Below are 15,800 nucleotides of genomic sequence, written 5' to 3' on the forward strand. Positions count from 1 at the left end.
GGATTCTTTAGCTAAATAGCAAAGTACTGTAGCCTACTCCCGACCGTCACATTGTACAGCGAAACATTTTCCGTTCAATCCTAACAGAAACCCAGAGGGTTCGTTTTTCTTGGAATAGAAAGAAACACCATAATATTAATCTAATTAATTAAGCAACATTTCTTAAAATCAGTCCCATATACTTTGTTCTTACAAAAAAAGGTTTTACATTCTCTAGTACAGCCTCTATTGAAGACTATAAAATGCTTCTCATAGATGCCCTCTGGTGGTCAAACTAGCACTAACTAGCATTAATGGTACCAGTGGTTGGCACTTAAATAACCTGCCATAGAATTCTGCGGCACCACGCAAGCTGTGCTGCAGTAGGCTGCAACTTTTAAAGGACGAACCACTGTACTACAACACCATTTGACCGGAACTCTTATATTTTTAAACATTGTATTCCACTGTGTAGCATAATTGTTTAGACAGAAGGTTCCAACCTCATTCATAGACGTCAGTGTAAATACCTGTGTTACTGCCTCTGCCTTCTGCTACCATCTGGATGAACAGTCTATTTGCATGAGGGTACTTATGAAGAGCACATTATTAACTTCTCTCTCTCTCTTCCTACTCCTCCTCCTCCTCCTCCTCAGTGTGTGTGCCTCCAGTACCTCCTTTAGCCCTTGATGACCCACACTGCTTCCCAGTGTGTGAGGCTGAGTGACTCTCTGTCCCCTCTAACCCCTCACCCCTGACCCCTCATCATGGGCAGTGTGGGTAGTGGAGTGGCAGGGGAGCAGGAGTTTGCCATGAAGTCCGTGGGCACTAGGACCACCCTGCCTCGCGCTCCGCCCCTGTCTCGCCGTTGCCCCGCCGACCGTAGCTGCAGCGCCGAACGACTCCCCCCACTCCCAGCGTCAGCCTCCGAGGGAACCGCATCTAGTGAAGAACGAGGAAGTATTAGTATTGGGACCGTAACTGGGAAAGACCGGCCCCCGGACTCTGACACAGACCGTACCGCTACAACTGCATCCAACTGTGATCGGGGGGATACAGGGGTGGGATACGGAAATGGAGCAGGAAGGAGGGAGAGTGGAGAGAGGGAGAGTGGAGGGAGGGAAAGGGAGAGTAGAGAGAAGGATAGGGAGAGTAGAGAGTGGGAGAAAGAGAGGGAGAGAGAAAGGGAGTGGGAGAGGGAAAGAGAAATGGAGAAGGCAGAAAGAGATAGAGACAGGGTAGAGAGGGAGAGGGATAGAGAGCGGGAGAGAGAGAGGGTAGAGAGGACGAGAGAGAGGGTTGAGAGAGCGAGGGAAAGAGAGCCACGAGGAGGGGTTGTGAGTCTGGATGTATGCAGTAACTTGGTGGGACTGGGGGGAAATGATATTGGTACTGGGATGACCCCCCACCAACAAAGAGACACTGGAGGGACCAAAACAGACAATCACAACAACCCTCCAAACCACAACCCACCCAAAATCCTGCCTGTCTCTGGCAAACTAGAGCAGGTATGTTCCTTTTCTCAAACAATTATGTTTGTAGCTAGGGTCATGTGGCTTATTGGCATAGTGAGTTAGTTCATAATTAGATCACAGCAAAACCAGGGTTGTGTGGGTTTGATTCCTGCATGGGACACACATACTCTGCTGTATCCCTATATCATTGCAGTTACATAAAGACTTTATGATTACACTGTTATATAATTACTTGACTATCTTATAATAACTGATGAAATAGAATTTGACATGGTGAAAAGATCTTACAAATAAATATTGCCATAGTATTTCATAATGATTTCTAGTGTTTACTGATTTAAGACATTGACGTAAAGGCTTTAAACGAGAATAACGGCACATTTAGAAAATCAAAGTGCACATCTCAGTCACTCTGAGAAAACGCTCACTTCAGCTCTAGATAGAACTTAGCTCTGTCACAGGGAAAATACTCCATTCGGCAAGTCCAGTCGATTGTGAGATATGGCATATACATTTTACATCATAAATTTGGGTCATTGGTTCACTATTTTACCTTTTCTGAGATCTCTGCCAAGCAAGGCGGTAACCGCAGCTAACTCATGCAACAACACACACACGAGGGTTGCTCCTCATGAACACAACACCGGCAGTTTTCAAAATAGCCTAAATCAGACTTTAGCACATCACCCGACCCAACACAACACCCCTCAGTAGTAGCCTATTTCATTTGTCTTTTTCAATGCTCTGGAAACCAATCAGAAAATGCTGTGCACTAACGATGGTATTGTAGCCACACAAATACAATAGAAGATAATTGTCGATCTCATCAGAAACACTGATCACAACCTTTATCTCCTAAATTATGTCGCTGGTGTAATTTTGTTAGAATTTTGGAATATGTAAGGTTTTTACCAGTTTCGAGTCTATCCAGGCTCGAGTCCCGTAAGCGAAACAACACAGCTGAAGCAAAGTTTCACCCAAATTTGTATTTATTCTTTTTATATAGTTTTTGTAATTTTACCTCCTTTTTTTCTCATCAATTTCCCGATATTACGATCTTGTCTCATCACTGCAACTCCCCAACGGGCTCGGGAGAGGCGAAGGTCAAGTCATGCGTCCTGCCGAACATGACCCGCCAAACCGTGCTTCTTAACACCCGCTCGCTTAACCCGGAAGTCAGCCGCACCAATGTGTCAGAGAAAACACAGTTCAACTGACGACTGAAGTCAGCCTGTAGGCGCCCGGCCCGCCACAAGGAGTTGCTAGAGCGCAATGAGCCAAGTAAAGCCCCCCCGGCCAAACCCTCCCCTAACCCGGAAGACGCTGGACCTATTGGCTGCCGCCCTATGGGACTCCCAATCCCGGCCGGTTGTGATACAGTCTGGGATCAAACTCCAGGCTGTAGTGACGGCGCAACACTGCAATGCTCTGCATTAGACCGCTGTGCCACTCGGGAGGTGTTTCACCCACATTTTAGATAAGAAAATATCCACCTAGCTTTCTGTCATGTCACCCATCCAAATCAAATAATTCTATGTGTCTGCCTTTTGTCTTTATAAACATGTACATAGCCTGTTCCATGACATGGGGTAATCCAATGACCAACACTGCAGCTGTTGATTGCAGTGATCATTATTCATCACATATGCTATATATAATCAATACACAACTTTGAAGGAGTAGGGTAATTTGATGCAAACATAGGCTATAAGAATACTTTTTTCATTTTATAAAATTAGCCTACATTTTCACATTCTCTTGCTCGCTCGAGGAAGGCAATTTGTCCCTGCTTGCAAACGGAATCTCCTGCATAATTTCTGTAAATTATTGTCATTATTCTACCAATTGGTAAATGTAGGCTCATAATAAATGTAAATAAATCATATTTGATCTACCCCAATGAGCATCAATCACATACTGTATCTACTGTATCTATTATATCTGCACAAAAAAATGTTTCCAATGATATGTTTGCTTTCAGCTGGCTACTGTAGAAAAGTTAGAATGTCATAAAACATTTGTTGCATAACTTAGCCTTTTAGCCCATATGTGTCATGCTATGAAGTAGACATTATGTGGCACACTCAGTAGTCTTTCCCTCTCATTTTAGTAGATATATTTTGCTGTAATGATCTGATCACACCATGCAACAAGGGATGTAGCCTACAGTCAGAGGGAAGATGGACAATGTTGACAGGCAGGTTAAATGATGTCCAATGGGGTTGCAAGCTTAAAGTGTGAGGCGGGATTAGGTCGGCTCCTTTCCTCTTTGCTTGGCAGAGATCTCAGAAAAGGTCCAATTGTGAACCAGCGAGCCAAATTTATCACATATCTCACAATCGGTTGGACTTCCCAAATGTAGTATTTTTGCTGTGACAGAACGTTTATATTTTTCATAGATTTGCATTATTCCACAAAGTTTTCTCTAGCGCTGCAGTGAGTGTGGGATGTCTAACCCTGTGACATTGCTCTGCCTCTACCTCGCTCTCTCTGAGTGAGAGATGTTCGCACTTTGACAGACAGTCCAACAACGAGTCAGGGGGGTTTAGGAACATAGACAAAAAAAATTCCTTCGAAATTTGCTGTTATTCCCCTTTAATGTGTTGTTTTGCTAACAGTTTCCTCTCCTGTTTCTTTATAACCATCTCTACCCATATCGCTCTTTACCCAAATCTCTCTCTCCTTCCTCCCCCTTTGCCTTCAACTCTCTAGAACAACTCCGGGCTAGTTCGTCCTTCTGCCTTCAAACCAGTGGTTCCCAAAAGCTTTCACTCCATGCAGAACCTCGTAGGCCAAACCAGTAGTGGTGAGGGTAGGGGTGTGGGGGGGCGTAGAGAAGGAGGAGCAGGGGGAGGAGAACCAGGGGCAGTTCCAGAGGCCCTCCTTCTAGACCAGGACAGCCCAGGAAGAGGCAGCTTCCGGGCAGAGGGAGCAGCAGGGGGTGAGGGTAAAGGAGGGGTCCAGGGGGGGATGTCAGATTCGGGGAGAAACTCCTTGACCAGCCTGCCCACCTACACAGGCTCTGGGTCGGGCTATGTGCCCCCAGCGGCCCTGGGTACTCTCAGTGCTTCTACCAGCCATATCAACAGACTGGGGACCACAGGTGGAGCTGCAGTGGCTCAGGACAAGCTGGAGAAACCAGGCTACCAGGTGGGTAGGGTCTTTTGAACATAATTACAGACACTGCAGTCGAACTCCAAATGAGTTCACATTTGATAAGCATTAACATACTTTTAGCGTAGTGCAGTTTACCAGCAGCAATTCATATACTGTACATTGTTTTTACTTGCTCTGGGTATCTGCACCTATCCAGTTTGGTACCAGTCCAGTGTGGACTGTATATGAATCTATGTGAGACTATTCCAGAATGGGCTGAGTGCCTCGGACAGTGGCCACTCCTCTTCAGGAAAGAGCTCCTCATCCTATCAGAGGCTGAGCCACCTGGGGGACACCCCAGCACCCCTTCGCCCCTCGCCTTCCTCTGATGACGTCATCCAAGACCTGGAGGACCGGCTCTGGGAGAAGGAACAAGAGGTGAGAGGTGAAAGGTCATTTAGTGGTCAAGGGTGATTTATTTTAGTAGATTTCATGGATGTAGCAATTGCTTCAGTCAGTGCCAACAATCCTTCCCTCTTCTCCTTCCCTCCTCTCCTCTCCTGAGCTCTCTCTCCTCTCCTCCCCTCTCCCAGGTGCAGCACATGCATCGTAACTTGGACCAGAGCGAGGCAGCCATCGTCCAGGTTTTTGAGGAGAAGCAGCGCGTGTGGGAGAGACAGATGGAAGAGCTGAGACAGAACTATGCCTCCCGCCTGCAGCAGGTGACCACACATTCCACAGCGGCATTAACCAATAAGAATCCACCAAATGTTGTTCATCTCTTCCTCTGTGTACAGGTGACGCGCCGCGCCCAGCGCTCCCAGAATGCCCTGCAGGCCCAGATCACCCGTCTGTCGCAGGACAAGCGGCGCCTGCAGGAGGAGATGCCTGCCTTGCTGGCCCAGAGAGAAGAGCTGGAGAGGAAGTGTCTGGACTTCAGGAAGGAACAGGCCGACATACTGCCACGCCTGGAGGAGACCAAGTGGGAGGTGTGTGTGTGTGTGTGTGTGTGTGTGTGTGTGTGTGTGTGTGTGTGTGTGTGTGTGTGTGTGTGTGTGTGTGTGTGTGTGTGTGTGTGTGTGTGTGTGTGTGTGTGTGTTTGTGCATGGAGCGTCAGTGTGAACAGCCCCATAAACGCTGCAGCTCTACCTTACTACACTATTTACTTTCCCTGCTGTGTGGTCCAGGTATGTCAGAAAGCGGGGGAGATCTCCCTGCTGAAGCAGCAGCTGAGGGAGAGCCAGGTGGAGGTGACCCAGCGGGCGGGAGAGATGGTGGCCCTCAGGGGTCAGCTGAAAGAGGCCAACGCTCAGCTGAGAGACCGGGAGGAGGTCATGCTGGGCCTCAAGGACTCCTACACCAATAAGAGCCTGGAGCTGGAGCGCTGCCAGGGAGAGCTAAGAAGGACGCTGACTGAGGTAGCTATACACATACAGACCTGTAAGTCACAATTCTGATGACACAAATATGTGACACTAGATGGGATATCCTGTTGTTTTAGAGGTAGGGGTCAAAATGAAACCGGACCGTACACACACAAACAGTATATGCACACTAGTGCTGAGTGATTAAACAACTCATTGACCGACGTCGGTTCAATTATTTGAATTCCCTTGATGTATTTATTTTTCTGTGAGCTCAATGTGCACATTGCACAGTTCCTTTAGTGACAAATGAGATCCAAACTTAACAGTTCGATGTAGTAGGGAGTTGTTGTTTCCAACAGTATTCTATATAGTTTAGTACATAAAACGTGGTCATTTTTTACAATAACCATAATCCATTGGGCATCTACTTGTCCGGTCTGCATTTCATTTACGCCTACTAAGTTAGGTTAGTGTGGTAAAACACGGAGAGGGACAGAAGAATGTGTGATCGTGACGTGATATATAGAGAAGCTGTTGCTTGGCGAAGTGTCTCTACCTGAAAATACATGCTCTAAGTGATTGATAGTTGGTATTCAGCAGTCTTAAAAGTATGCCTTATTTACTTTGAAGAACTACAAAACAGTGATTTTGTCAGACAGCGTAGGCAGCAGCTCTATAGAGATGAGATGATGACTTGGAATGAAATGATAAAGTCAGCGAATAAAACAAATGTACTATACACAAACAATTTTATTTAAAAAAAAGGGAATAAATTATGGTAGTAAGCAGTAATGAGCAGTCACTACTAAGGTTTCACATTTTGGGGAATATTCAGAGGTGGAAACTTTCCATGAGAATTAATGGGAATATATGGGAATTAATGGAAATATATGCAAATTAATATGAATATAATTTAAATATAGATGTTTTTTGCATTGGATATATTTACCATATCATATGGAGACAGAAACATAAACCTTTTACCTTAAGTAAAAGTAGACATAATTGCAAATTATTCAAACCTTCCGATATAAATGTTAATAAATGTTAAAAACTATTTAGTTACGAATTTAACTTTAATTAAATGAGTTGACTCTTCACATGGGATGATTTCACTGAACAACAAAATAAAGGGAATATTGAATGATCCCCAATGATCCATCGCATCTCCCAAAAACGTTTTCAACATGATAGTCTAGAAACTAAAGCTTTGGTTGTCTGCCTCTCAGGCTTCCATGTCTTCTCCCTGGACCTCGTCAATGTTCACCTCTTGAACATCAGACTCTGAAGCCTCATCTTCACTGTCACTTTCCAACCTTGTTGAGGATGGCTCATTGTCAGGCTCAAAAAGCCTCAAATTTGCCCGGATGGCCACCAATTTTTCAACCCTTGTATTGGTCAGCCTGTTGCTTGCTTTGGTGTGTGTGTTCCCAAACAAGAACCAGTTGCGCTCTGAGGCGGCTGATGTTGGTGGGATTTGGAGGATGATGGAGGCAACAGAAGAAAGAACCTCAGATTCACAAAGTCCCTTCCATCAGGTGGCTGATGAGATATGTTGGCACGATTGCCATATTGTATCTCCATCCCAAAGCCCTTGTTGGAAGTGTACTTCGCCAGACTGCCAAGAACCTTGCCCTCATCCATATGTGATATGTGATATGGCCATTTCTTGGGGAGACTCCTTCCCCTCCAGGAGACTGTCAAACATGATGACAACACCACCCCAATGGGTGTTGCTGGGCAGCTTCAATGTGATGCTCTTGTGATTCCTCTCACTTTGCTTGGTGAGGTAGATTGCTGCTATAACTTGATGACCTTTCACATACCTAACCATTTCCTTGGCTCTCTTATAGAGTGTATCCATTGTTTTCAATGCCATGATGTCCTTGAGCAGATTCAATGCATGAGCAGCAGCACAGCCACTTTAGACCAAGCAGCCTTCATGTTTGTAGCATTGTCTGTCACCAGTGCAAATATCTTCTGTGGTCCAAGGTCATTGATGACTGCCTTCAGCTCATCTGCAATGTAGAGACTGGTGTGTCTGTTGTCCCTTGTGTCTGTGCTCTTGTAGAATACTGATTGAGTGGTGGAGATGATGTAGTTAATTATTCCTTGCCAACGAACAATCGACCAGCCATCAGAGATGATTGCAATACAGTCTGCTTTCTCTATGATTTGCTTGACCTTCACTTGAACTCTGTTGAACTCTGCACCCAGCAAATGAGTAGATAAAGCATGTCTGGTTGGAGGGGTGTATGCTGGGCGAAGAACATTCAGAAATCTCTTCCAATACACATTGCCTGTGAGCATTAGAGTTGCATAGTTGCATACACAGCTCGAGCAAGACATTCATCAGCATTTCTCTGACTACGTCACTCCATTGAGTCAAAAAAACATCTAATCTATCGATAAGGTGTCTGATTTATCATTTTCACCTCAAATAGAAGTAGAGGGACTTTTGTCAGAGGTTGCTTAATGTGAGCGCTGAGGGAACTATGCACTTGGCCAGATGAGTCTGCATCTTTGTTGCATTCTTCACATATGATTTGGCACTGTATTTGCAAATGTACACAGCTTTTCCTTCTACATTAGCTGCAGTGAAATGTCTCCACACATCAGATAGTGCCCGTGTCATTTTTCTGTAAAGATTAGGGGAAAAATTTGAATAAAAAACGAATCCAATTCCATGTACAGATAAATAGTTAAATAATTAGATTATACAACTTCTTTGTAAGATACATGTTTTAAAATGAAACATGTATGTAAACAGGTGAATTAACACTCCTCGGTTAGCAGGCTCAAGCAAGCTAAAACCCACATGGTAGCAAAAACTAACAAGCAGAAATTGTTAACAAGTTAGAAATGATTTTAACACACTTTTCTGTGTTCTACTATTTACTAGTTAATAAATCATCATGTATGTCATATCAAATACACTGCTCAAAAAAATAAAGGGAACACTTAAACAATACAATGTAACTCCAAGTCAATCATACTTCTGTGAAATCAAACTGTCCACTTAGGAAGCAACACTGATTGACAATACATTTCACATGCTGTTGTGCAAATTGAATAGACAACATGTGGAAATTATAGGCAATTAGCAAGACACCCCCAATAAAGGAGTGGTTCTGCAGGTGATAACTACAGACCACTTCTCAGTTCCTATGCTTCCTGGCTGATGTTTTGGTCACTTTTGAATGCTGGCGGTGCTTTCACTCTAGTGGTAGCATGAGACGGAGTCTACAACCCACACAAGTGGCTCGGGTAGTGCAGCTCATCCAGGATAGCACATCAATGCGAGCTGTGGCAAGAAGGTATGCTGTGTCTGTCAGCGTAGTGTCCAGAGCATGGAGGCGCTACCAGGAGACAGGCCAGTACATCAGGAGACGTGGAGGAGGCCGTAGGAGGGCAACAACCCAGCAGCAGGACCGCTACCTCCGCCTTTGTGCAAGAAGGAGCAGGAGGAGCACTGCCAGAGCCCTGCAAAATGACCTCCAGCAGGCCACAAATGTGCATGTGTCTGCTCAAACGGTCAGAAACAGACTCCATTAGGGTGGTATGAGGGCCCGATGTCCACAGGTGAGGGTTGTGCTTTACAGCCCAACACCGTGCAGGACGTTTGGCATTTGCCAGAGAACACCAAGATTGGCAAATTCGCCACTGGCGCCCTGTGCTCTTCACAGATGAAAGCGGGTTCACACTGAGCACATGTGACCAACGTGACAGTCTGGAGACGCCGTGGAGAACGTTCTGCTGCCTGCAATATCCTCCAGCATGACCGGTTTGGCGGTGGGTCAGTCATGGTGTGGGGTGGCATTTCTTTGGGGGGCCGCACAGCCCTCCATGTGCTCGCCAGAGGTAGCCTGACTGCCATTAGGTACCGAGATGAGATCCTCAGACCCCTTGTGAGACCATATGCTGGTGCGGTTGGCCCTGGGTTCCTCCTAATGCAAGACAATGCAAGACCTCATGTGGCTGGAGTGTGTCAGTAGTTCCTGCAAGAGGAAGGCATTGATGCTATGGACTGGCCCGCCCGTTCCCCAGACCTGAATCGAATTGAGCACATCTGGGACATCATGTCTCGCTCCATCCACCAACGCCACGTTGCACCACAGACTGTCCAGGAGTTGGTGGATGCTTTAGTCCAGGTCTGGGAGGAGATCCCTCAGGAGACCATCCGCCACCTCATCAGGAGCGTGCCCAGGCTTTGTAGGGAGGTCATACAGGCACGTGGAGGCCACACACACACTACTGAGCCTCATTTTTACTTGTTTTAAGGACATTACATCAAAGTTGGATCAGCCTGTAGTGTGGTTTTTCCATTTAATTTTGAGTGTGATAAATTTGATTTCCATTGATCATTTTTGTGTGATTTTGTTGTCAGCACATTCAACTATGTCAAGAAAAAAGTATTTAATAAGAATATTTCATTCATTCAGATCTAGGATGTGTTATTTTAGTGTTCCCTTTATTTATTTGAGCAGTGTATATTCACCCCACCCAGTATTGTAATCAAAATTTATCAGAAAGCATGTAGTCCTTGACTCAGACAGTGTAGTAGTGTGGGCTCAATAGCATCTCATTAGTGTGCAAGATCTTGAGAATCAGCTGTATATGTGATGGAAGAGTGCACTGCACATGTGACGGAAGAATGCACTGTGCATGCAGGGGGTTGCAATTCCATTGAATTGGGGATAGTTTAACCAAAATATGCCACAAAACTTAGAATTGCCCGGGCTTAACTTCCCATGGAAATTTTCTGGAAAAATTCAGGGAAATTTACCAGAAAGTTTCCGACCGTTTGAAACCCAGTCACGACCATCATTGGACTTGTATTAATTGTTTTATTCTGTGTTGTTACAGTATTCAACCCAAATAATTTAACCAAAATTGAAAACCGGGATTATTTTTAAATGTTGAAATATTGTTTTATACCGAACCAACCTCAAAAAGAACGAATCTCTCAGCAATACTCTATAGAGATGAGATGATGACTTGGAATCAAATAAAACAAATGTAATATGCACAACAACTGTGTCTTTTTAAGTACTATGAATAAATTATGGTTAATAAGTGATGTGCAGTAATGGACATTAACTACCATCATAGGACTTTTACGAATTGTTTTATTGTGTGTTGTTACAGCATTCAAGCCAAATAATCAAAATTTAAAACAGTGAACCAACCTCAAAAAGCTCAGAGACAGCACTAACGCACACTAAAACCTCCTTCTCTTTGGCAGGTGTCTATCCTGAGGGAGAAGCTGGGTGTGTTTGAGGCGGAGGTTCTGGGTCTTAAACGAACTCTGGGGGAGCTGGGCGGAGCGGTTGATCCTGCCATAACCCAAACCCTAGCAGCAGGAAGGCTACTCCCCCAGTGGGGGGCTCTCTACTGCCTCCGCACCCCCACTGAGCCCTCATCCACCCCCCTTACCCACACCTCAGATGCCCTGCTCAGCTTTCAGAGTGATGAGGCAAAAGCCCAGAGGCAAGAGACACAGAGACAGGAGAGGCAGCAGCGTGAAGAGGCCCAGTGGTGTGACATGCAGCCACGCCAGGAGGCCCATCTCCATCAGGAATCCCAACTGCGTAAGGAAGCTCAACTTCGTCAGGAAGCCTACTTGCGTCAGGAGGCCCAGCAGCAGCAGCGCCAGGAGGCCCAGTGGGAGGAATCAGGGAACCTGCGTGAGCAGCTGGAACAGCTCCAGGGGGCCTTACGTCTAGAACGTCAGCAGAGAGAGCTCCAGGCCCAAAGTTTTGACCAGGAGCGACACACCTGGATTGACGAGAAGGAGCGTGTGCTGAAATACCAGGCGCAGCTTCAGGTCAGCTATGTGGAGACTCTACAGAAAAACCAAGCTCTAGAGCAACAGGTGGGACAGCTGGGGACCAAACTTACCCCCTCCCCCTCATCTTCCATCTCCCCTCCCCCACCACCAGCACTGTCTACCCTCCCTCCCCTGCCTTCAGTCCCTCTCCCAGCCCCCATTGCACTCACCCTCTCACCCCCGCACTGTGAGGACCAGAAAGGCCCCCCTTCCCTCCTCCAGCTGCCCCCACCCTGGGCAGGTCCCTCACGCCTGGAGAGGATAGAGTCCACTGAGATTTAGAGAGGCTCCATTCCACTGAATATCAACTTGCTTACAAACAACAAAAGACATATTAAGCTACAAAATAGAACTGCAACGCAAACTGTACCATTGAATATTGTACAGTTAAAACAACCAATGCAAACTGAACAGCAGAGAACAATACAATAGAGTTTAGACTATGAACACAAACTATAATTGATTACAATACAGTATTAAAGAAAACAACAGAAAAACAAAATCAACGGCTACATTATAGAATGCAATATAAACTACATTACAAGCAAAGTACACTATATCTGAATATTAAAACTAAACTACTCAATCCTGTCAATGATAGAGTATCCATTGCTTACCAGGCAGTCTTGGTGGGAAGCAGTGACATTCAAATGGAAGCAAGATTGGCACCAAAAGTTCCAAGATGGTAACATTCTAGTTTGAATGCAAATAATCATGTTATTGTTCTGGAAGGCTTGGTACCAACCTGGAGGGTAGATTGCCAAACTGCATGTCTATGATAATGGGACATGAAGTCGGGGAAACCAGAATCATATTATAGAGGATAATCAGGGGCGATGTTTTGCAGAATGTGCTTGTCTTTTCCATTTCTGGGACGATGTTTCTCTCAGAAGGTGTGTGAGAGGATTGTGATGAGAAAGTGGATGTGTCGGAAAGTGAAAATTGGGGATGAAAAATCAAAAGTGTTTTTTAATAGGAGGAAATTAGGAGAATAGTAGTATAGTTGATTGGTAGTTGTTTGGTTGGTTCCATTTCAGCTCATTTCCTGAAGTGGCTTGAGATTAAATTTAGTCGAACTCTGAATGATTCTTAATGTAGATTCAGGGATATTGGAGAACCTCCCACTAGGCACAGATGTCATTTCAACGTCTCTTCAACATTGGTTCTTCGTCATTTCATTGAAATGATGTGGAACCAACATTGATTAAACCAGTATGTGCCCAGTGGGCTGGCTCTCTGGCACTACAAACTGTCCGTGGTGACTAAAGATGAACACAAGGGGTCAGCATTGAGCTGTGTCAGAGCTCCCCACCAGCAGAGAAAATTACTTGAAAATGACTGTTTATTCCGGGGTCTGCGAAAGAGACACGGAAACACACTGGCTTTACTCGGATAGTGTCATTATTTATACTTTCAGATCATGCTTTTATGACCAAGAGTGGGAGGAGAGGGGAAGACCAAGTGACAAGAGTGAGCAGAAAGAATGAGGTGAAAAAAGTGAGGACGGAGCTGAAACTGCCTTCATATGTAAAAATAGGAGGCAAGTGAGAGTACAATAGTGAAAGAATGAGAGGCTTGGTCCAGAGAAAGGCTGAATTAACTTTCACCCACCCAGCCCTTTCAAATCAGCAAGGGTGCAAGTTTTCAAAATGGGATGCATCCCAAAGGAAGACATTGCCTTCCCGAGGTAGAGTTCAGACTTACTGCACTTTGTCCTATTGAGGAGATCAGACCGGAAGTAGACTCGATTAGATGTGAATAGTATGGCTTTTATGTGTTCAAGTTTATTCCAGCATACCAAGACACTGCGTGTGAATATTTAAAGAAATCAAATTATTACTATTACAATTGTTATTATTATTCTTGTGAATCGGACAAGTATTATAAGCTTTTCTTGAATGTTTCTTAACTGTATATGAATGCTAGTTTAGATCTACTACATGGTTCAACCATATTGTAAGAATATGTCGAACATCAATTACTAACAATATCAACTATATCCAAAGCCATTGTTAGTTTCTTTTTTCTTGTTGGTGATGTCAACGTAATTACTGTATTGTTTTTAGAGAGGAAATTGCCACCAATGTTTTTGTACTTATTTTAACGGTTTGAATTTATGTTACTGCAATGGCTTGATGAAGATCACTCCTGGGTAAAATCAAACGGAATCAATAAAGATGCAAGTAAATAAACATGACTTCATTTCCAATAAGGTGATTATACACAGTGTACAAAACATTAGGAACACCTTCCTAATATTAGGTTACACCCTCTTTGCCCTCAGAACAGCCTCAATTCGTCGGGGCATGGCCTGACTCTACAAGGTGTCGAAAGCGTTCCACAGGGATGCTGGCCCATGTTGACTCCAATGCTTCCAACAGTTGTGTCAAGTTGGCTGGATGTCCTTTGAGTGGTGGACCAACAGTTGTGTCAAGTTGGCTGGACGGTGGACCATTCTAGATACACAAGGGAATGTGAAAAACCCAGCAGCGTTGCAGTTCTTGACACGTTAAAACCGGTGCACCTGGCACCTACTACAATATGATCTTGTTGCCATCTGATGCACATTCAGATGTCATAAAACAGCACTGCAAAGCTCTACCTGCCTTGATTGTGCCTTGATTGTATTACCGTTGATGAAATCTGAAAATGTGCATGTACACCCTGGCCCATCTACTGTTGCTAGCCCAGATTCTGACTTGTGCTCTGATATCTGGTTCACTGATTTCTGCTCTCAAAAAAGCCTGGGTTTTCTGCACACTAACACTAGAAGCTTATTACCTAAAATGGATCAATTGGGTTCACAGCTCCAATCCAGATGTGTTGGTCATTACTGAGACGTGGTTAAGAAAGAGTGTTTTGAATACTGATGTTAACCTTTCTGGTTATAACCTTTCTCGGCAAAACAGATCTTCCAAAGGTTGGGGAGTGGCAATCTTTACCAAGGATCACCTTCAGTGCTCAGTTGTCCCCACCAGGTCTGTCCCCAAACTATTTGATTTGCTGGTTTTAAGCATTAAACTTTCAAATAACTCTTTGTTGACTGTTGCTGGGTGCTATATTCCTCCATCAGCACCGGCCTGTACCCTACCTGTACCCTACCTGTACCCTACCTGCCCTAAGCTCTCTCCAGGCCCCTTACACTAAGTCTGAATTTGTCCTGCTAGGTTACCTAAACTGTTACATGCTTAAACCACCTGTCCTAAAGCAATGGGACTCCCTAAATCTTTCTCAGATTATCACCAATCCCACAAGGTATGACTCCAAACACCCAGAAAAAGCTACTCTCCTCGATGTTATCCTCACAAATAATCCTGATAGGTATTAGTCTGGTGTTTTCTGTAATGACCTTAGTGATCACTGTTTTACAGTCTGTGTTTGTAATAGCTGCGCAGTGAAACGACCTGTCCTGATTTGTCATAGACGCTTGCTAAAAAACTTTAATGAGCAAGCCTTCCTTCTTGACCTGGCCTCTGTAAAATGGTATAGAATCAGCTTGATCCACTCTGTCGAAGACACTTGGACCTTATTTTTTTATATTTTCAGTGGTATTGTTAACAAACACGCCCTCATAAAGAAAAGGAGAATTAAAAGCAGGTTCAACCCCTGGTTCGATCGTGATCTTGCAGAGTTACTCCACCTCAAGAATTGCATTTGGCGAAAGGCTCGGCACACGCATATTCAAGCTGACTTGCTATCGTTCAGGCAAATGAAAAATAAGTGCACTCAGGCTATCCGGAATGCCAAAGTAAGTTACTTTAAGGAGCAGTTCGCTCTCTGTGGGTCTAACCCTAAGAAGTTCTGGAAAACGGTTAAAGACCTGGAGAATAAACCCTCCTCCTCACAGCTGCCCATGTCCCTTAATGTTGATGATGTGGTTATTACTGACAAGAAGAACATGGCTGAGCTCTTTAATCACCATTTCATTAAGTCAGGATTTCTATTTGACTCAGCCATTCCTCCTTGCCCGTCCAACATTTCCTCATCTCCCACCCCTTCTAATGCGACTATCCCCGATGCTATTCCATAATTTCCCCTGCCCCGCATCAAGGT

General features: G+C 44.7%; 1 protein-coding gene across 1 annotated transcript; it reads left to right on the top strand.

Annotated features, from left to right (window-relative positions):
* The first annotated feature begins 1,124 nt into the window (after window positions 1-1,124).
* On the top strand, window positions 1,125-13,944 carry LOC115112496 (leucine zipper putative tumor suppressor 3-like). The gene is made up of 7 exons (XM_029639595.2): window positions 1,125-1,487; window positions 4,167-4,604; window positions 4,821-4,988; window positions 5,144-5,272; window positions 5,348-5,539; window positions 5,738-5,968; window positions 11,163-13,944. The coding sequence occupies exons 1-7, from the start codon at window positions 1,188-1,190 to the stop codon at window positions 12,027-12,029; spliced, it is 2,325 nt and encodes a 774-aa protein (XP_029495455.2). The 5' UTR covers window positions 1,125-1,187; the 3' UTR covers window positions 12,030-13,944.
* The last annotated feature ends 1,856 nt before the right edge of the window (window positions 13,945-15,800 follow it).

The sequence above is a fragment of the Oncorhynchus nerka genome, linkage group LG27 (genome assembly GCF_034236695.1).
Source record: "Oncorhynchus nerka isolate Pitt River linkage group LG27, Oner_Uvic_2.0, whole genome shotgun sequence".
Lineage (NCBI taxonomy): Eukaryota > Metazoa > Chordata > Actinopteri > Salmoniformes > Salmonidae > Oncorhynchus > Oncorhynchus nerka.